Consider the following 18,861-nt stretch of genomic DNA (forward strand, 5'->3'; position numbering starts at 1 on the left):
GTTCAAGGTTACCGGAAGAGCGAGGAGAGGTGGCGCTTGGCTCCCAGCCGGGTAGAAGAGGGCTAGCGCTGTCTGAACACCAACCAGCCTTCCAACAGCGTTGGGCTCTGGCTGTCCCCGCAGCTGGGCCGGCGCTGGGCGCTCTGACGTCACGGCGCGCGACGTAGCAGGCCGGACTACAGTTCCCATAAGGCCGTGCGCGGGCCACGGTAAGCAGGTGGGCGCCAGGCCCCGGTGCCGGCAAGGCCGAGTAGAGGAGACGCTGCGCCTGGCGAGTCCCGCGTTGGCGGGACCGGGCGGCAGGCGTCATGACCCTGTTCCACTTCGGGAACTGCTTCGCCCTCGCCTACTTCCCCTATTTCATCACGTACAAATGCAGCGGCCTGTGAGTGCAGGGCGGGCACGGGGTGGAGAGGGTGAGGGACCCGGGCCGACCCCTCACCGTCGGCTTCTTCAGGTCTGAGTACAACGCCTTCTGGAAATGCGTCCAGGCCGGGGTCACCTACCTCTTTGTGCAGCTATGCAAGGTGAGGGACTCCCGGACTCCACGTGTCTGGCCTCCGGGCATTCCAGATCTCAGGGGCCCGACTGTCACCTTCCATAGGACCAAACTCGAGACAACGCTTAGGGACTATGCCCGAATACCTTAGAAGGAATGCAAGCCCGGGAGGGCCCTGATGCAACTTTTTCTTAGCACTGTTGTAAAATGAGAAAACCTCTTAGTGCGATATTTCACCCACAGGGTGTCGCATGGGGCTGCTTATGCTACGCATGCATTCACTTCGGCATTGCTAGACATCACATTCCCCCGTGAACTTCCAGACTTCTAGAAACCAGGCACTTGCCCTCTATCTCCCCCGATCTTGTGATCTTGCCACTTACACCTAGAATGACCCCCAGAACTCAGCACCATGCCCTCTTCTTTCCCTCACTTTCCACGTTATCCACTTAGGGGTTTTTGTTGCTGCTGTTTCTGTTTTATATCTCCTCACCTACCGGTGACCTCTCTTTCTGATCTCAGATGTTGTTCTTGGCCACTTTCTTCCCCACCTGGGAAGGGGGCATCTATGACTTCATTGGGGTAAGTTGAACAGGGAGGGACAGGGGAGTGCAGGCATGGGTTCACCTGGTCCCTGTGTTTACTCGAGCCTCTACCTGATCCACAGGAATTCATGAAGGCCAGTGTGGATGTGGCAGACCTGATAGGCCTAAACCTTGTCATGTCCCGGAATGCAGGCAAGGGGGAGTACAAGATTATGGTTGCTGCCCTGGGCTGGGCCACTGCTGAACTCATTATGTCCCGGTGTGTGGAGCAACCTGGAGCCCAGACTTGTGGGGAAGGACAGCTGGGTCCCACAAGGGTGCTGGGGGGAGGTGATCAGAGGCTGGGTGTTGGGGGGTCAGGGAGTCTGGGTACTAGAGACTACCTCCCTTTGCCTCCCTCAGCTGTATCCCTCTCTGGGTGGGAGCCCGAGGCATTGAATTTGACTGGAAATATATCCAGATGAGCATTGACTCCAACATCAGTCTGGTATGTAGTCTAGCCCTAGCCTACTTTTATGTTGTTAGCCATACTTGGCCCCAACTTCCTGTGTCCTTCCCTCCCTGCAGGTCCACTATATTGTCGCCTCGGCTCAGGTCTGGATGATAACACGCTATGACCTGTACCACACCTTCCGGCCTGCCGTTCTCCTCCTGATGTTCCTTAGTGTCTACAAGGCCTTTGTCATGGAGTGAGCTGGGTGGGGTGTGAGGCTGGGTTCAAATCCGGGTGTGTTTTCTCTTTCCTTCCCTCATTGTGCTGTTTCCCTGCAGGACCTTCGTCCACCTCTGCTCCCTGGGTAGCTGGACAGCCCTGCTCGCCCGGGCGGTCGTAACAGGACTGCTGGCCCTCAGCACGTTGGCCCTGTATGTTGCTGTTGTCAATGTGCACTCCTAGCTCGACGTCCCAGGTGTTGGCGTCCCTTTTCACTGGCTCTCTCCAGATTTTAGTAAAGTAAACAGTGTTTGGAAAGGTTATTGGTGTGTCCATTTCTTTCTCCCGGAAACCGAATCCCCGGACTTAGGTCCCACAGAGCCTGTCTGGCTTCAGAAGCAGGTAATCAAGCTGCAATGTTGGCCAGACTTCCTGGTTTCCCATGGGAGCCCAGGGGCTTGGTCATCATTGAGCGGGCTAAGGAATGGGCACGCTAGAGCTCAAGAGGGAGGCTTGGGGTCGAGGGGAATTCTTCCTCCTCTCCTTACAGCATGGCCTGACTCCTTCCATGTGGAGTCTTCCCTAAGCTGGTTACCTCCAGTTTTGCCACTCTGGTCCATCCACCCTGTGAGAGCTAGGGGACTTCATATAAACCTGTCTGTCTAGGTCACCATCCTCCACTTGCAACCCTCTGTGGAGCTACCTAGTAAAGGTGACAGTAGGCTGTGCCGTTTGCCCGCCATACTTTGGAGCCACTCCTTGGAATGATTTCCCTAGTCAAATTCCTACCACCATTCAAGCCACAAGGCCACTCTGAAGAGTTCCTTGTTTCTGAGCTGCTCCATGCTTTGACTAGTCCTGCAGCCTTCAGATTAAATCCTGGCCTAAGTGTCTCAGTATGTGTGTTGGGTTTGGGGGATGGGGGATTCTAGGTCAGCTACAATCAAATACTGCAGTTGAGCCCACCAACATGGAGACTCCTGGATGTCGCTAACTCCACCACTATGGCTGTGCCCTTCCTTGTTACACTCCCTGAGGTGGATGTGTCTATATGGAGCGCCTACTATCTTAGGGCGCCTCTCGGCCTTGTGCCCAGCCCAGCGTTGCCATGCCTCCCCACCCCCCTGGGGAGGAGGACAGTTGCCTATGCCCCTCTTTCACTGGGCTCTTAAGATGTTTAGCCTTAGACATAGGAAAGGACAGCTTCTTTAAACTCACTATGATAGTCTGTTTACAGAAGGCCCAGTTTCCATCCGATGAACCTGACCTTCCCTACCCTTCCTTGGTGCCAAGTATCCCCGAAATTTGTATACAGAGAGTAAGGAACAGCCTTGACTTTGTGTGTGGGGGGGGAGGGGGGGTAAACAGGGCGCTGTCTGTGGGGCAGTATTGGGACTTCCATCTCATGGCCTGTCTGTCCCTGATGGAGAAGCATAGGCTGGGGTTAGAGGTCTGAGTGGAAGATGATGTTTATTGAGACACAGAACTATTTTGCCCACCCTGTAGGTGGGGAGGCTCAGGGGAGGATATATCAGCTGAGATCTAACGGACCAGTTAGTGGGATAAGCAGAGAAAAGGAAGTGTCCAGACGGGTATAAGGGCCTGACTTCTGGCAAGCATCGGACTGTTGTTTCCAGTTTAACAGGGCTTGAGACATAGTCTAGTAGCAGCACCTAAAGCTCGATACGTTGACCAGGGCAGGGGGGGTTCTACCAGAGTTGGTTTGGGGTTTGGGAAGTTGTCCGTGGTGGTGGTGTGGAAGGACAGGAACTAGAAGGCAGTAGTGGACTAGTCCCTCAGCAAGGGTGGGAAATTAGCCTGAAGCCAAGTAGTGTGGTGACTGGTTTTGTTGGTCAGTAGGAAGCAAGTGGGAGATGACACGTCAGTAAGAGGGCAAGAGTCCAGGAGGCCACTCATTTGGAGTTTGGCAGCTTCCAAGAGCCGTCTGCCCTTCCTAGGGAGATCTACCCTGCCATCAGATGGACAGCAAACGGGAGCAGGTCGGGAGTGATGGGAAGGCCAGTGTGGGTCCCATTAGTCCAGCAGGAGACTGGAGACAGATGTGGGCATAATGGCCGTGAAACTAAGTCCTCCGGGCTTGAAGCATTAGGGTTAGGGATAGACGAGAGGAAGGAGAATTCCAGGCCTAGCCAGAGAAGCTCCAGGCAGAGGGAAGACAGATTACCAGGAAGGGAGTGGCCAGAGGGAAGGGCACTCCTAGCAGCTAGAGGAGTTGGCCGCCAGGAGCCAGGGCTTTGTGGGGAGCCTCCATAATCTCAAGAACACGGGGCACAGGCACCAGCACATAGAATCAGCGAGGACTCTGGACTGTGGCAACTTGCTACTCGGTGTGGAAGTCTGACCGCTTTCAAAAGGCCCTGCAGACACTGCAGCCCTGAACGTTAGTCCCTATGTGGGAGGTTTGTGGGAGGTCAAGGGTAAACACTGAAGACTGTGCAGGAGAAATGGCATGGCTTTATTACTGTCCAGCAGAACACGAGGGCTTGGTAGCAGAGCCCCCAGACAACCTTCTTGTCCAAATGGAGTCCTTGAGATGGACACACCTCCACAGGAACTGCCAGCCGCTTAGTTTAACCCCTCCCACCTCAGTATTTTGCTGGGGTGCAGCTGCTCCAAGAGGGTGTGGAACTTTGGGGTGAGAAGGGCAAAATGTAGAGTCCCTCCAGTGGAGTCACGCACGGGCTGCAGAAGTGGGTACAATGCCATAGGGCTGGGAATTGAATACATAGATGTTTTGATGGACACCCATAAGTCCCAGCTGATAGTGGATGGGGAGACGATTATCCTTCTAATAGTAGAGTTCCTGGTCCCACCAGCCTGGAGGAGAGAGGAGAGACAAAACCCAATGCTGGGATGCACAAGCAAGAACGAGGTTACAGGCAGAAGGGCTTTGGTTTAGAGGGCTTGGATCATATAGGAAGGGTCAGAGGTCAGAAACCTGCTCTAAACCATTCAGTCCCCACCCCCAGGCCCCCAGCCTCCACACTCACTCCCTGGGCAACATCGAACTCCAAGTTTCCGGATCTCATCATAGACAAAGATGAGAAGGCCAAAGGGCATGGGGACCAGCCACCACTGGAACCTGAAGGGAGGGAGAAGGGAAGGCAGGCTCAAGGCTGTGCCCAGGTTAGTGTGCTGCGTCCCCCATCCCTTTGCCAGCGCCTCACAGCGTCTCACCGGATAGGCATGAAGTTGAAGATGTTGGGCATCCCTGGGCAGTAGCACAGGAAGCAGCCAATGCAGACCTGGAACACGATGGCGATCACCAGGATCCTGTTCCTGTGGAGGAGGGAGGCTCAGGCAGGCTGGGAACAGACGAACCCACCATGTGGAGTTGGAGGACAGGAGGAACTTAGGGAGGTCAAATGTGCCAGACCCATGACTTCAGAATGGCCGACCTTAGGAGCAGGAGCTGGGCCCTATTCCCATGGTTTGTAACCAGCTCACTACACGTGGCGCTGGCATTTGCTGTTGGGGAGCTGGTAGAATCTGGCACCGGGGAGTTGGGGGCAGAGTTGGGCCAGCAGGGGACACCTGAAGAATCCCTGCTGGAAGGCAGAGAGGCGGCGCGTCTTGCGGATGAGGACATCGGCGATTTGGCACATCTCAATGCTGATGAAGAACACGGTGTAACAGGTGTACTGCTGGTACAGGCGCTGACCAAATGTCTGCAGGCCAGGAGGGGACAGAGGCAGCCTGAGTCTGGTGATGAGTCTCTGCCACCCACTGCACACTGAGTCCCTGAACTCCCTCCTCTCGAATGGAGTCACAGGCTGGGCTGCAGGACCCCAGCATCTAGAAGGGTTTCGGTAGCTGTGCCTGAACTGACAGGTAGACCATGGAGTTTTCTCAGGAAGGAATTTCCTGAAGACCAAGTTAGGAGCCCGGGAAGGGGAATGGAGGATCTTCAGAAAAAAGTGATGGGGACCAAGGAGTAGCAAGGGAGGGACATGGACAAGAGAAGATGTTTGTCTCACACAGGCACAACTGCTGTGTGTGTGTGTGTGTGTGTGTGTGTGTGTGTGTGTGTGTTGCGCACGCATGTGTGACTTTGTAGTCCCTACCGGCCTAGAACTCAATTATGTAAAGAACAGGCTGGCCTGGAACTCACAGAGATCTACAACTCATCTTAATATCTATAGGTGTTGCCTGGGCTCCAAGTATTTTTTGTAACATCTCTCATCCATCCAGTAAAACATCCCCGTGGCAGGTGTCAGACTCCCCAGGAGGCCCCACTCCCAGAGTTTCTGACCACAGGCCTGAGGTGGGGCCTGAGAATTTGCATTTCAAATGAATTCTTAGATGACAGGTTGGGAAGGAAGGCAGGGACAGGCCATACAGCTTGCAGGACTGATGTGGGACCTTGAATCCAGGCTAGCTCTAGGCTCTGCATTCTTAACTGTGACAGTGGTTTGCGGGAGTTTCTTGCTCTGGAGCCTGCTACTCTTCAAGACAAACTAAACACATCTGGCCACAGCTGGCCACACTGCCCTTCAGTGAAACAGGTGCCACGCACCAGAACACTGTGAATGACATTACTAGGAAAATTGACAGAAGACGGGCCATTTGAACAGGAGATGAAGTGGTCTGTCAGGACAGCAAGAGAGAGGGTCACGCCTATCTGGGAGCCTCAGAAGCTGAAGGTGGAGCCAAGTGTGGTGAGCAAAAGTCTCCCAGCAACCACAGGTGGGAGTGCCAGACGCGCTAGCTGAACTGTCAACAATGGTGCCTGTCGCTGCGTAGGAGGAAGTGGGAGCTCACCCATTCCTGGCCGTAGCTGTCTTGAAGATCTTGTAGATGGTGGTCCTCCCATTGTGGCCGCAGCCCCACACACAACAGAGGGAACCAGCCCTCCTGGGCCATGGCCGTGAAGTAGTCAGCAAAGCCGGCAAATGACTGAATGGCACCTGGGGACGGTGAGACACAGGAGTGTAGGAACAGAGATGGAGACAGATACACAACGCCAAGTACACACAGAGCACAGGGACACGGGACAGACGTACAAGAAAGACACGGACCAAGTGCATGCAGACAGGAACAGAGAGAACCCCAAAGACTAAGACGCTGACCTCGAAACAGAGTTAATACACTCAGACCAGAGAGGCCGCCATGGATAGACAGGAACATGGAGTAACCAAGCTCCCAGCCCCAGCCAGGAGGCCCACAGAGGAGGGCATCCCAGTTTGGGGTCACAGGGCTTACCAATCTGGAAATAGGAGTAAGCGGCCAGGGGTTCGTTGACCAACCGGTCACGCTTAGGGTTCCGGGGACGCAGGTGCATGATGTCACTCTCGGCCTTCTCGTACGCCAGGGACACGGATGGAAACTAGCCAGGAGCAGAAGGAAGCAGGGCTGAGGGTAGCCTGGGCCACTGACTCCTTCCACTCTGAAGCCAACCCCCACCCCCCTCACCCCTACCTCTAGGTAAACACAGGAGGGAGGCCCTGCTGTGGCCACACAGCCACACTGGCTCAACTTCCTGGGTGCAGGCTTCATGTCTGGATCACATGTCTCCTAGTGTCCATCTCCCTACAAATGTCTGCCTTGCGTTTGTGTTTTGTTGAAGACTGGGTCTCGTGTAGCTTAAGCTGGCCTTGAACTCCTGATCTCTCAGCCTTCTCCTCCCAAGTGTCCTTAGGGCTGGGGTTGCCGGTGCACATCACCACGCTGGGCAAATGTCTGCTCTACGCCCACGAGCTTTGCCCCTTTGGCTGGCTCCCTCTTTTCCCCTTTCTCTGTGTTTCTGTCCTCTGGTGCTTGTGGGAGTCCAGTCTGGGGCTCTCTTTCCTGCTCTCTCCCTTGCCCCTCACCCACCTTTCTCTCTAAGGGCTTTGACTCTGAACTCCCTGGGTAGCCCAGGAGAACCTCGAACTCCATGGTCTTCCTGCCTCTGCTTCTCAAGTGTTGGAATCACAGGCATGTGCCATGACACCAAGCCTTGCTCTATTTCTTTGATCCAGTCTCTTGATTCTCACTCTCCCTCTCTCTCTCTTCCCCCACCATGTGTGTGTGTGTGTGTGTGTGTGTGTGTGTGTGTGTGTGTGTACATGTGCACATTCTCAAGCTCGTTTTGTCCCCTCCCTGCTCCTGTCTGTGATGAGTGAAGGGACAGTCACTGCTGGCTGGCACACTGGACTGATCGGGTGCACCAGCCCTAGGGAACAGGCTGCCTGAGCTCAGATTCCCAGCTGGGACCACTAATTAGCTGAGGGACCTGGGGCAAGCCACTCAGCTTGTCTGTGCCTCAGATCAGCAAGAAGAAAGCCTGTCCTGAGGGCAGTGATGGGGACATTAAGTCAATTAGCTAAGTTATCGAGGGCCCAGCTGAATCAGCACTGTGTGAATAGTTGAACACACCTGTTAAGAAGCAGCTCATGTCTGCTGCCTTAGGGGCTGCATCTCAAGGAGGTCTGCTGTCTGTCTGCTGCGGGATATCTGTCTGTTACCCGTTAGTGACTAGATACCCATGTCTGCAAACATCTGTTTATTCTTGGTTTGTTTAGTTTGTTTGTTTGAGCAGGTCTCACTATGTAGCTCAGGCTGCCCTCAAACTTGAGATCCTTCTATCCCTGCCTCTCAAGTGCTATGGTTACAGGCATTACACCTAACTGATTCCTGTTTGTCTGAGTGCCCATGAGTCTTCTGAATCCATGGTTCTCTCCCTGTCCACCTTCCTGCCAACCTCTGCATCTATTTTTGGATGCCTGTCCATCTAAAAATAACTATAGTGATCTTGGTCCATTGTGTCTCTCTATGAGTGTATGTGTGGGGGCACAATGGGGTGGGGACCCAGGCATCAGACTGGAGACTCACGATATCTGTGCAGAGTTCTATGAAGAGAATGGTGATACACCCAAGGGGTAGGGGCACACTGACAGTGATATAGATAAGGTAGGGTGTCAGTTCTGGAATGTTCTTGGTCAGTGTATAGGCGATGGATTTCTTCAGGTTGTCAAAGATCAGTCGGCCTGTGGGGGGAAGAGTAGGTACCTTAACCTCCTCCCAACTAGCTTCCCCCCCAGCCCCATGGCCTGTCCCCTCCCTAGCAGGGCACAGACCCTGCTCCACGCCCGTCACAATGGAAGCAAAGTTGTCATCCAGCAAGATCATGTCAGCAGCATTTTTAGCAGCATCTGAGCCAGCAATGCCCATGGCTACACCAATGTCAGCTTTCTTCAGGGCTGGCGAGTCATTCACACCATCCCCTGTTACAGCCACGATGGCACCCTGAGGGCAGTAGGTCAGATGAGTCTGTGGTTAGAAAGACAGACAGACAGACAGACAGACACACACACACACACACACACACACACACACTGGGCCAGCCTGGCCCATCTGCCACTCTCCTCAGCAGGGTCTCACCAGTCGCTGACAACTCTCCACAATCACCAGCTTCTGCTGAGGACTAGTTCGAGCAAACACCATCTCAGGGTGGGTGCGGAGTGCCTCTACCAGCTCAGATGGGTCCATGTCCTTCAGCTGCATACCATTGATCACGCAGGCCCGGGCATCCCTGCAGGAGGAAGAGGGTCTCACTGGGGTCTCAGTCAGTGTGGGTTGTGTGGGGGAACCATGGGGAGGGTTGATGGGCACTTACTTCTTATTAACCTGGTCTACAGGCATTCGGAGGCGGGCAGCAATGTCTTCCACTGTCTCGCTGCCTTCCGAGATGATGCCCACACTGGCTGCGATGGCCTTGGCTGTGATGGGATGGTCACCGGTCACCATGATCACCTGTGGAAAAGCCAGTACACCCTTCACCCCTTCAGATCAGAGCAATGTCCCCATTCTCCCTGGAAGCTATCTGTGGATACAATCATTATTTGGCAAGCATGACCATCTGCTGGGCCTAGAACAAAAGAGGCAACTGTCCCAGTCTCTACATAGTTGACGTTCCAGTGCAGGAAGATAAAAGTATTCAAGATAAGCAAGTGAACTAACTGTATAGCACATTAAGAGGGGGAACATAAGCTCAGGGAGGGAGGCAGTGGCTTAATTGTGCACAAGCAAACCTCACGGAAGAGGCGACATAATGAACCGAGACCTAAAACTGAAAGTCGGCTATGTGGAGACACTTGTGGGAAGAACACTGCTGACAGAAGGGAGAGTCAGTGCAAAGGTCCTGGGGCAGGAATAGGCCGAGCTGCTGATGCTACAGCACCCTAGAGACAGGTTAAAACCAGGCAGACAGCTTAGTGGCCTGCCCCCTGCTGCAGTTGGAATTCCCTGGTCACAATTAAGCACGTAAGCCCAGACGTGGCCAATCAAGGCAGTCTATCCCCCAGCCACCAAAGCTGGTTTAGGGATGGAGATGGGACCCATCGAGCAGGGCAGGTGGGATTTTAGATCCAAGTGGAGGCACATGGTCATTTCTGCACGCTCACACTGAAGCACTCACTGCTTGAGATTAAAGCCAGGAGAGACAGAAAGGAAGCTAAGACACAAAAACGGCAACTCCCTGATTATGCTGTGCCCTGCACGCAGCCCAGACGGGAAGCATCCCTCCCCAGCACTGCTGAATCATGAACCAGTGTAGTTTAATTCGTGACAGTTACAGGTGGTTTTCTGTCATCTGCCATCCTCGTCCCTAGCTGGCATACCCGGATGCCTGCCGTGCGGCATTTGAGCACGGCATCAGGAACGGTGGCCCGGGGAGGGTCAATCATGGATACAAGTCCCGCAAAGCAGAGGCCACTACTCGGGAAGTTCATGGCCTCCACGTCAAAGGCATAGCCAGGTGGGTAGTCCTTCTCATTCAGGTAGAGCTGGCAGAAACCTGACCAGAAAAACGGGGAGGTGAATGGTGGCTGGGTAGACACTGTGCTCACAGGGCCAGCAGGGTCAGGAAATAACCAGACCCCTGGGTGCCAGACCCTGAATCCATCCTCAGCCACATTATAAGGTGCATCCCCACTGAGCAGATAAGGAGACTGGGGTTTAGAGCCAGGCCTGCAATCTGAGCTCTTGGGAGGTAGAGGTAGGAGAATCAGGAATTCCAGGCCAACCTGAGCTACATTCTATTGTTGGGAGGAAGGAAGGAAGGAAGGAAGGAAGGAAGGAAGGAAGGAAGGAAGGAAGGAAGGAAGGTGAATTGAGGATGGAAGGATGGAGGGAGGGGGGAGGGAGGAGGGAAGGAGGAGAGAGGGAAAGATGGAGGGAGGAGGGAAGGCGGGAAGAAGGGAGGAAGGAGGGAGAAAGGAAGGAAGAAGGAAGAGGAAAGGAGGGAGGGAGAATAGAGGGATGGAAGCTTAGGGAGGAAACATTTCTTTCACAGCTAAGAGAAAGGCATAATTGACCAATGGGTCTTTGTCTCCCATAGTTTCCAGGGGTTCGGAAAGTTTGAGTGAAGACAAAAGTCGAATAGAATCAAAAGTAAGGATAAAGGACGGTATGGTAGCCCACTCCTTCAATCCTGCACTTGGGCAGCAGAAACAGGAGGGTCTCTGAGTCATCCTGGTCTACAGAGTGAGTTCTGGACAGCCGGATTGCATAGCCAAACTGGCTCAGAAAAATCAGGACTGGGGGATGTCCAGCATGGAGACAAAGAATGTGAAAAGATCGAAAGGTCAAGAGGACATAGGATAGTAAAATAAAAGCAAGTGCCGGAAAAAGAGGGGACACGGGTCAGGACTGACACGGAAAGGAAAACCAAGGGTGAGAGGTGGGGCTGAACAGCCCCTCGACCAGAGGTGGGAGGAATTAGGGTTAGTAATCACAATCTTGCCTAAATCACACGAGGGCAAAAGGCCATGGGCTCCATCCTCAGGACCACACAAAAACGACAACAAAAAACCCCTGACCCTTTGGTCAGGTCCGGGCCAGGAAGTTTGGAGGGGTCCATGCCCACCCTTCTTGACACACTGCCGGGTCCACGGCAGCTCTCACCAAGAACGCGTTCACCTAGGCCTCCCAGGCTGAGGTAGGCTGTCTGGAAGGCCTCACGCCATTGCTCGTCCAGGGGCAGCTCCTGGCCCTTGATGAGGATGGAGCTGCAACGCTCCAGCACGCGCTCAGGGGCGCCCTTCATCACCAGCAGGTGCCGGGAGTCGCGCGGATCCTCCAGGGTATGAATGGACAGCTGAGGGCGGGGAGAGAGGCGGAGCTACGGGCTGGATCAAGCTTGGAGGATCCAAAGGCGTAGACACGTGTGGGGGCGGGGTTACACGAGGGGCGGGGCCTGAGGGCACAGAGTTGCCCCTGGGCTATGCCTAGAGGCTGTGGGTGGATCTTGATTGGGAGGAAACTCTCGTGTGGGCGTGGTCTGGTCACACGTGGGCGGGGTTGTGAGCAGGATGGACCAGGAATTGAGGCTCCTCCTCAGGAGATAAACTGCCCACAGTTGGTGTAGCATGTTGTGAATAAAGTTCAGACCGCAACGCACCTGGAACTTGTTGGTGGAGTTGAAGGGGATCTCGCAGACTTTGGGGAAGCGGTCCCGGTAACCCATGGCGTTGCCCAACGTCAGCTCCGAGAACTTGAGCAGCGCAGTCTCTGACGCGTCTCCGATCACGATGCGCTGTGAGCAAGGTCGTGTGAGAATTGAAACCGGAGGACATCACCCAGACATCACCCTCTGGAGTCCTCCGGTCTCTCACCTTGGGCACCGGCACGGCGTCCTGGCCCGCCTTGAAGGTAGCGCGGTTGCACAGGGTTAGCACGCGGCACAGCGCCCGCCACGTCTCCGAGGACTGGTCGAACGTTTGCCCTGGAAACCAGGAGTCCGAGCTGGGACCTTGAGGGAATGGATCTCCCAAACCAGAGCTGAGCCCTACCTACTGCGTCCAGGCTGAACCGGGTCCCCTCCCCAGGCGTGGATAGTACACCATTTCCTTTTCATATCCCAAGGCAGAGAGCTTTCTCCAACTATCATTTAGAGAGCCATCTGAAGACCAGATTCCCTTCACAGACCTGTCCCTCACAGGACCCAGGACCTGCTATCTGTCTCGCTAGTGGAAAACATGCCACAGGCTCCCCATCAGACCAACTGCATCCAGTCCTTGCGCTTTCCCCTCCCACCCCACACCTGACTGGTCTTCTGTGGTGTCCGCCGTGTGGATATGGTTGTCAAACCACAGATGAGACACCGTCATGCGGTTCTGAGTGAGAGTTCCTGTCTTGTCTGAGCAGATGACTGACGTGGAACCTAGGGTCTCCACTGCTTCCAGGTTTTTCACCACGCAGTTTTTACTGGCCAGCCTCTTTGCCGTCAGTGACAGGCAGACCTGCAGAGAGATAGAAGGACACAGGCATGGCCAGGCCCTGCCACCAGCCCCACGTGGCCTTCCTGTACTACGGCCACCACACTGAGTGCAGGATTCCTCTTACCAGAAAAACAAAACAGACTCGTTCTCTCCAAGCTGTTTGCAGCCCATGCCTTCCCCAGTATCCCCAGATACTCTCTCTGAGGTGCCCCAGCTCACATCAACACAATGAAAATTTTAAAATGAACTACTGAGCCTCACTCCTCTGGGCGGATCTTGAGCCTGGGCTGACTTCCCACAGTAACCTCATCTTCCTTGGTCCACGACCTTTTTTATTCACCTGCGAGCTCTGGTGTATGACACGGGGAGGGGGGGGGGCAGCCCAGAGCAGCCTGATAAACGCTCACTGAATGGACGGATGGTGAGGGCTGGGGAGGTGAATGGATGGACAGCTAGGAGGGACGTCTTGTGGGATGGCTGGACAAGCAGAGCTCTCTGCTCCCTGCACCTCCCCCGTCTCCCCAACTCACTGTGACAGTAGCCAGCAGCCCCTCAGGCACATAGGCTACCACAATGGCCATGAAGAAGACCATGGCCCGAAGGAAGGTGTAGCCGATACACATGGCCACCACAAAGAATGTGGCGCCGAAAAGGATGGCCAGGCCGGCGATGATGTCCACAAAATGTTCAATCTCAATCGCAATCGGAGTCTTCTCGTTTTCCACACCCGAGGCCAGCGAGGCGATGCGCCCGATGATGGTGCGATCGCCGGTGCTCACCACCAAGCCCTGCGCCGTTCCTGCAGTGGCAACAAGAGGAGAGCTCAGGCTGAGGCGAGCAGCATCAGAAAGGTGCTCTGTGGTGGGGAGGCATGTGGCACACATCGCACAGAGCAGAAAAGGAGCGATTGTGGAGAGGGCGGAGTCTGTGTGGCTTCAGGACAGGTTAACGGCGCTTCACAGACCCTCCAGACACATGGTGGAGAAGAAGGCGATGTTGCGGGTCTCAAGGGGACTCTCGTGTGTACACTCGGGCGAGCGGGTCTGCGGTTCAGACTCTCCAGTGAGCGAGGAGTTGTCCACTTTGCAGCCCTGGGCTGACAGAATGCGGATGTCTGCTGGCACACGGTCCCCGCCTTTCATCTCCACCAGATCGCCCACCACGAGCTGGTCCGCGTTGATCTGGAACTTGTCACCGTCTCGGATCACGGTGGCTTGCTGTGTAGGGCAGGGGCAGGGGTGATAGTAGAAGTTGCTTAGTGTCATGGAGATATGGGAAGGTGAAAACTGGGAAGAGCTGGAGTCCTAGCAGGGGAAATGGAAGCCATCAATAAGGATAGATTGGGGCGGATGGCACGGGCACCCTGGAGAAGGCAGGCAATGGCTTGAGGTGTCTTGGAGATGGAATCTGAACAGAGAGGTAGCAGGCTAAAGGACCCACCTGGGGTACAAGATTCTTGAAGCTGGCGATGATATTGGTGCTTTTGAACTCCTGGTAGTAGCCAAAACAGCCAGTGACCATAACCACAGCGATGAGTGCCAACGCCAGGTACAGCTGCAGCGAGACACACCGGTTGTATGCGTAGGAGTTAGGAGCCCCCTCCCCAAGGCCACTGTTCTGCTTCAGAGTCTCCTGGTCCTCTTGGGGTCACCTCCAGAATGTCCTCAATCTACCAGGAAGCCTCCTGTGCTATTCCTGCAGTCCAAGTCCTGGTCCCCACGGTCGACAGATGCCCTATTCACTTTCCTTGCATGTTCTGTGTCTTGTGTTCACATACCTAATCCCATAGTCCCTGGCTCCTGATCTCCATGTCCCCAAATGGTTCTCATTCCATGGGTCTTGATCAATTCCCGCCTCCCCTAAGTTGTGTCTGCCATGGGTCTTCCTGTTTCTATGCCCCACATTTCATATTTTTTTTTCTAATCCATTGACCCCTGTGATATCCATAGATATCACATATGGATCACCCCATGTGATCCATAGAGCCGGACTATTGGCTACTTCATGGCTTCTTTTTTCTTCTACCATCCTTTCAACCTCCCAGCACTAGATGGGAGAGAGAGAGAAAAAAAGATACAGGGGAAAGAGAGCTTCGTTATCTTTAGATGACTTCCTGCTGATTAGGGGCATTGAGTTCCTTGGGGCAAGTTTGATCTTTGAGGTCAGGACATCTAATTTCTTCTTATTGTTGTTTCTCGTTTGCATATTATTTAACAAACCAAAACCCACAGCATCCAATCCAACCAACAGTCCACCACAACTCTGCCTTATACACCCTCTGAAAAGTCCCCAGAATTCCAGACATCACAAAACAACCGAAACTTTCTGCCATTGGCAAAAATCACACCCCTGCTAGAGCATGAGGCAAATCGTAGTCAGCTGCTGTGGACGGTCTGAAGCAGCCCTGTGTCCCAGGCCTGGGATTAAAAGGCCATTCTTTTTTTGGGGGGGCGGGGGGTTGAGACAGGGTTTCTCTGTGTAGCCCTGGCTGTCCTGGAACTCACTCTGTAGACCAGGCTGGTCTTGAACTCAGAAATCCGCCTGCCTCTGCCTCCCAGAGTGCTGGGATTACAGGCGTGCACCACCACCACCCAGCTAACACATTCTTATAATAGTTCTGCTTCTTAAAGAAACCAAAATTCTACTAGACCCTATATCATCTCACACTTCCACGTCTGCACTGCTGTGTCTGCCCTGCTGTGTCTGCGCTGCAGACCTAACATGCCATCATTGGTATCTCCATGTTCCCAAAAGCCAAGTCTGTGTACCTCTGACTACCAGTGCCATGTCACTTGACCTAGGGCTTTTCAAGTCCCTTCCAGGACCATATCACCCATGTCCTCTGTACACCCTGAGACACAACAAGTCCTCTGCACATCTCCATTCCCTCCATCAGTGCTTTTATATCTACTGTCTGTGTCTTTGTGTGCTGTGTCTGGTGTTAAGTGTCCCCTATGTCCTTGCCTCGTGTCCTTGGTCTGTCCTGTGCCCTCATTTCCTCTTCTCGGATCCAGAGCTTAGATTTTGCAGTTCTGTTTCCTACCCACCCAAGAGTCACCCTCAGCGTCCTTTGTGACCTATGTCCTCAGGTCTGACCCATAGCCCAATGTCATCCATGTCTCAGAGCCGCATCTTTGTGTGTCCATTCCCTCATTCTACATCCCATCTGCTTTAAGTCCTGGGTTCCGTGTCCTCGTCCCCCCGCCCCGTGTCCCAGGCCCACCCACACGGCCCCCACTCACGTTATCATCAGTGGTCAGGTCGCCCTCGCTGGCCTGGATGGCAAAGGCTATGAGGCAGATGGCAGCAGCCACCCACATGAGGCACTGCAGACCGCCTGCCAGCTGCCGGGCAAACTTCACGTACTCAGGAGTGCCCCGAGGTGGCCGGAGGGCATTGGGTCCATCCCTCAGCAGCAGCTCAGCCGCTAGGCTCGCCCGCAGGCCCTGGGAACAGGCAGGGGTAGTCACGGTGGAGGCTCCAGGGCCTCGACTTCACCCATCTGCTCTGCTCTCCCTCGCTCAGCCTTTCCCTTCTTTTTTCTCTCCTTCCCTCCCCGTCCTCTTCTCCTTTCTCTCTTTCCCACTTTCTCCCTCCATCTTTCTTTCCCTTTCTTTCTCTCTCTCCTTCCCATCTCTAACTTGTCTCTCTCTCTCTCTCTCTCTTTTTTTTTCCCGAGACAGGGTTTCTCTGTGTAGCCTTGGCTATCCTGGAACTCACTCTGTAGACCAGGCTGGCCTCAAACTCAGAAATCCGCCTGCCTCTGCCTCCCAAGTGCTGGGATTAAAGGTGTGCGCCACCACCGCCCCGCTCTAACTTGTCTCTTGCTCTCCCCCTCCCTCCCTCTCCCCCTTCCTCTGGTCCTCTGCATATGTCTCTTCTCTTCCCCATGATCCTCCTCCTCTCTCTCCTCTATTGCTCTGTCTACTCCCACTTCCCCCCCCCCACCAACGCATCGCTCTCTGGTGATTCTCACACCTTTCTCTCTCCCCACTCCTCTTTCCTGTCCATCATCCCCTCACCATGCCCACCCACTCCTAGCTCACCTTGGTGGCACTGGTCTGGTACTTCTGTTCCAGCTCAGACACTGACAGCTGGTGGTCATTCTGGGGATGATGGAACAAGATGCTCACTGTCTGGCTCTCCCAGCCCCACCCTGCCCAAGGCCTGGCTTCCGGACCCCACCTCAATCCTTCCCCAGGCCCCACGTCCCCCATGCTCACAATCTCCATCTCCTTCTTCATGTTCTCCAGCTTCTCCTTCTTCTTGCCTCCCCCCTTCTTCTTGCTCATCTTGGCAGCCATGTCTCCACCAGGGCCAGTCCCCAGTTCCACCGAGTACAACTCATAATTCTCCTGGGGTTGGGATGGAACAAAGGCGATGTCAGATGCTGCTGGAACTTCTGCTCCCCCGACCCCCCAGCAGCAAAATCCCCCGAATGCCACTCACTGCCTTCCCCATGGTGCCTGGTGCTCTACCCTTTTTGGTCTACAGAGCCCACTTGGGTCTGGACCAGGCTTGATATACCCAGGTTAGGTGGGGGCGGAGCAGAACCAGCTGATTACAGCTGATTATGAGACTCCTTGGGGTAACCTTCAGGCTTGGACAGATCAGATACTTTCTACTGAGCGGTTCCAACCTATCTAAACTCCACTGTCACCTGTCCCTCAGATCAGGAACCCCTAGACTAACAGCTACATAGTAACAAGAAGAGAAGCAAACACGGAGCTCTTGAGGATCTCTGCTTCAGGGCAGTAATGTGATGAGGGGTTCTCACAGGTTCACTCACTGAACCTTCCAGAATCCCTCTGAGGTGAGAAGTACCCATGACAAGTGGGGAAATGAGAGCCTGTCACTTTCTCTACCCTGGTCTAGACCAGGATAGAGTCAGGACCAGACAGATCACCACCTGCACAGCGTCCTCTTGTGAGCCCTAAAGTATGGGCACAGTCCCCTCTGACATCATGTTATATCCACCATTCCCACCATGCAGAGACAGGAAACTGAGGCTCTGGGGATTCGACAGGGTTCCCCTGGTACGCTTAACCGCTAGCTGCTTGGCTTGCCCACAGCTCCCAACCTTTCCCCTATCTCCACCCCAATCTGCTCAGATAAACAGTGGCGCATATTGGGGAAAGGCTGTATCTAAGGGCCCTCACCTGAGCTGGGTGCCAGGTGCCAGAGAGTGTGAGAGACCCCCCTCCCCCGTGATCCCAGTCAGGAATCCCTTGAGGCAGCAGTGGGAAAATGGTAGGACCTTTGATATGGTTTTTACACTGGCCTCCCTTAATGGGCATGTCTCCAAAGGCATATGTAGGTGCAACTGATAAGGTAGTCACCTTACTAATGTCCTCCTTGGGAGCAGGTCACCTGGGAAAGCAAAGGGCAGGCAGCCTGAGCTCCCCAACACTCAGCTGGCTGAGGGTCCCAACTGCACTTCAGGAACCCCAAGGAGAGACAGGTGCAATGACAGCCACTGCACTAAAATCCCAGGAACACGGATGACCCTCATCTGAGCCAAGCATGCAAAAGTTTGTGTGGTTCCTCAACTCACACGCTTTCAGCTCCTCACTAACCCACAAGGGCTTCCCTGACTCAGTCCTGAGCAGGGTCCCTCAGTAAGTTCTATGCTTTGTACAAACTGAAGCCATTCATGCCTCGGGACCTTGGCTCTTGCAACACCATTGTCTGGTTTCCTTTCCCAGAGATCTGTATGGCACTTCCTTGTCTCCTTCCAGTCTCCTGCAAATGTCACCTTCTCTGCTAGTTCTCCCTGCAGCACCGCAGCGTTCTCCTGACCACACTTCCTGTTCCAATCTGGCATTGTGTTTTATCCATTTGATCACCAGGCTCTGTGTGGAGGAAGGCTGGGATTTGGTTGCCTTTGGTAACCCACACACTGTCACTGAGTGTGGATGGGCTTTGGCTCAATGGTGGGCGTGA

The 18,861-nt window shown here is 54.3% G+C and overlaps 2 protein-coding genes across 4 annotated transcripts; one reads left to right on the forward strand and one right to left on the reverse strand.

The window, feature by feature from the left end:
• Positions 1 to 173: 173 nt before the first annotated feature.
• Tmem147 (transmembrane protein 147) lies at positions 174 to 2,019 on the forward strand. Of its 2 annotated transcripts, XM_052166220.1 has the most exons (7): positions 174 to 385; positions 458 to 527; positions 1,022 to 1,081; positions 1,167 to 1,303; positions 1,447 to 1,531; positions 1,612 to 1,733; positions 1,816 to 2,019. In XM_052166220.1, exons 1-7 carry the CDS (start codon positions 309 to 311, stop codon positions 1,937 to 1,939), a joined length of 675 nt encoding a protein of 224 aa, XP_052022180.1. In that variant the 5' UTR covers positions 174 to 308; the 3' UTR covers positions 1,940 to 2,019. The 2 variants fall into 2 exon arrangements, with proteins under 2 accessions (XP_052022180.1, XP_052022190.1); XM_052166230.1 differs by lacking the exon at positions 458 to 527 and having other exon boundaries at positions 285 to 385.
• Positions 2,020 to 4,153: 2,134 nt separating this feature from the next.
• Positions 4,154 to 17,379, reverse strand: Atp4a (ATPase H+/K+ transporting subunit alpha). Of its 2 annotated transcripts, none has more exons than XM_052179499.1 (22): positions 17,368 to 17,379; positions 17,142 to 17,273; positions 16,965 to 17,024; positions 16,161 to 16,364; positions 14,359 to 14,472; positions 13,883 to 14,135; positions 13,449 to 13,717; positions 12,741 to 12,939; positions 12,313 to 12,422; positions 12,099 to 12,233; positions 11,603 to 11,795; positions 10,318 to 10,493; positions 9,315 to 9,451; positions 9,107 to 9,230; positions 8,776 to 8,944; positions 8,531 to 8,685; positions 6,920 to 7,043; positions 6,479 to 6,624; positions 5,252 to 5,385; positions 4,895 to 4,996; positions 4,708 to 4,799; positions 4,154 to 4,534 (listed from the first exon to the last, which is right to left on the reverse strand). In XM_052179499.1, the coding sequence occupies exons 1-22, from the start codon at positions 17,377 to 17,379 to the stop codon at positions 4,506 to 4,508; spliced, it is 3,069 nt and encodes a 1,022-aa protein (XP_052035459.1). In that variant the 3' UTR covers positions 4,154 to 4,505. The 2 variants fall into 2 exon arrangements, with proteins under 2 accessions (XP_052035459.1, XP_052035450.1); XM_052179490.1 differs by having other exon boundaries at positions 9,080 to 9,230.
• Positions 17,380 to 18,861: the final 1,482 nt, after the last annotated feature.

This window comes from Apodemus sylvaticus, chromosome 1 (assembly GCF_947179515.1).
Source record: "Apodemus sylvaticus chromosome 1, mApoSyl1.1, whole genome shotgun sequence".
NCBI lineage: Eukaryota > Metazoa > Chordata > Mammalia > Rodentia > Muridae > Apodemus > Apodemus sylvaticus.

Bases quoted from the DNA above. Each gene is read 5' to 3' on its own strand.
- Tmem147 (XM_052166220.1), top strand. From the start codon at position 309: ATGACCCTGTTCCACTTCGGGAACTGCTTCGCCCTCGCCTACTTCCCC. The intron at 386-457 runs GTGAGTGCAGGG...CGGCTTCTTCAG, and splicing joins ACGTACAAATGCAGCGGCCT to GTCTGAGTACAACGCCTTCT. The intron at 1,532-1,611 runs GTATGTAGTCTA...CCCTCCCTGCAG, and splicing joins TTGACTCCAACATCAGTCTG to GTCCACTATATTGTCGCCTC.
- Atp4a (XM_052179490.1), bottom strand. The intron at 9,231-9,314 runs GTAAGTGCCCAT...TTCCTCCTGCAG, and splicing joins GTAGACCAGGTTAATAAGAA to GGATGCCCGGGCCTGCGTGA. The intron at 4,997-5,251 runs GTGTCCCCTGCT...CCTCCTCCACAG, and splicing joins TTCCAGCAGGGATTCTTCAG to GAACAGGATCCTGGTGATCG.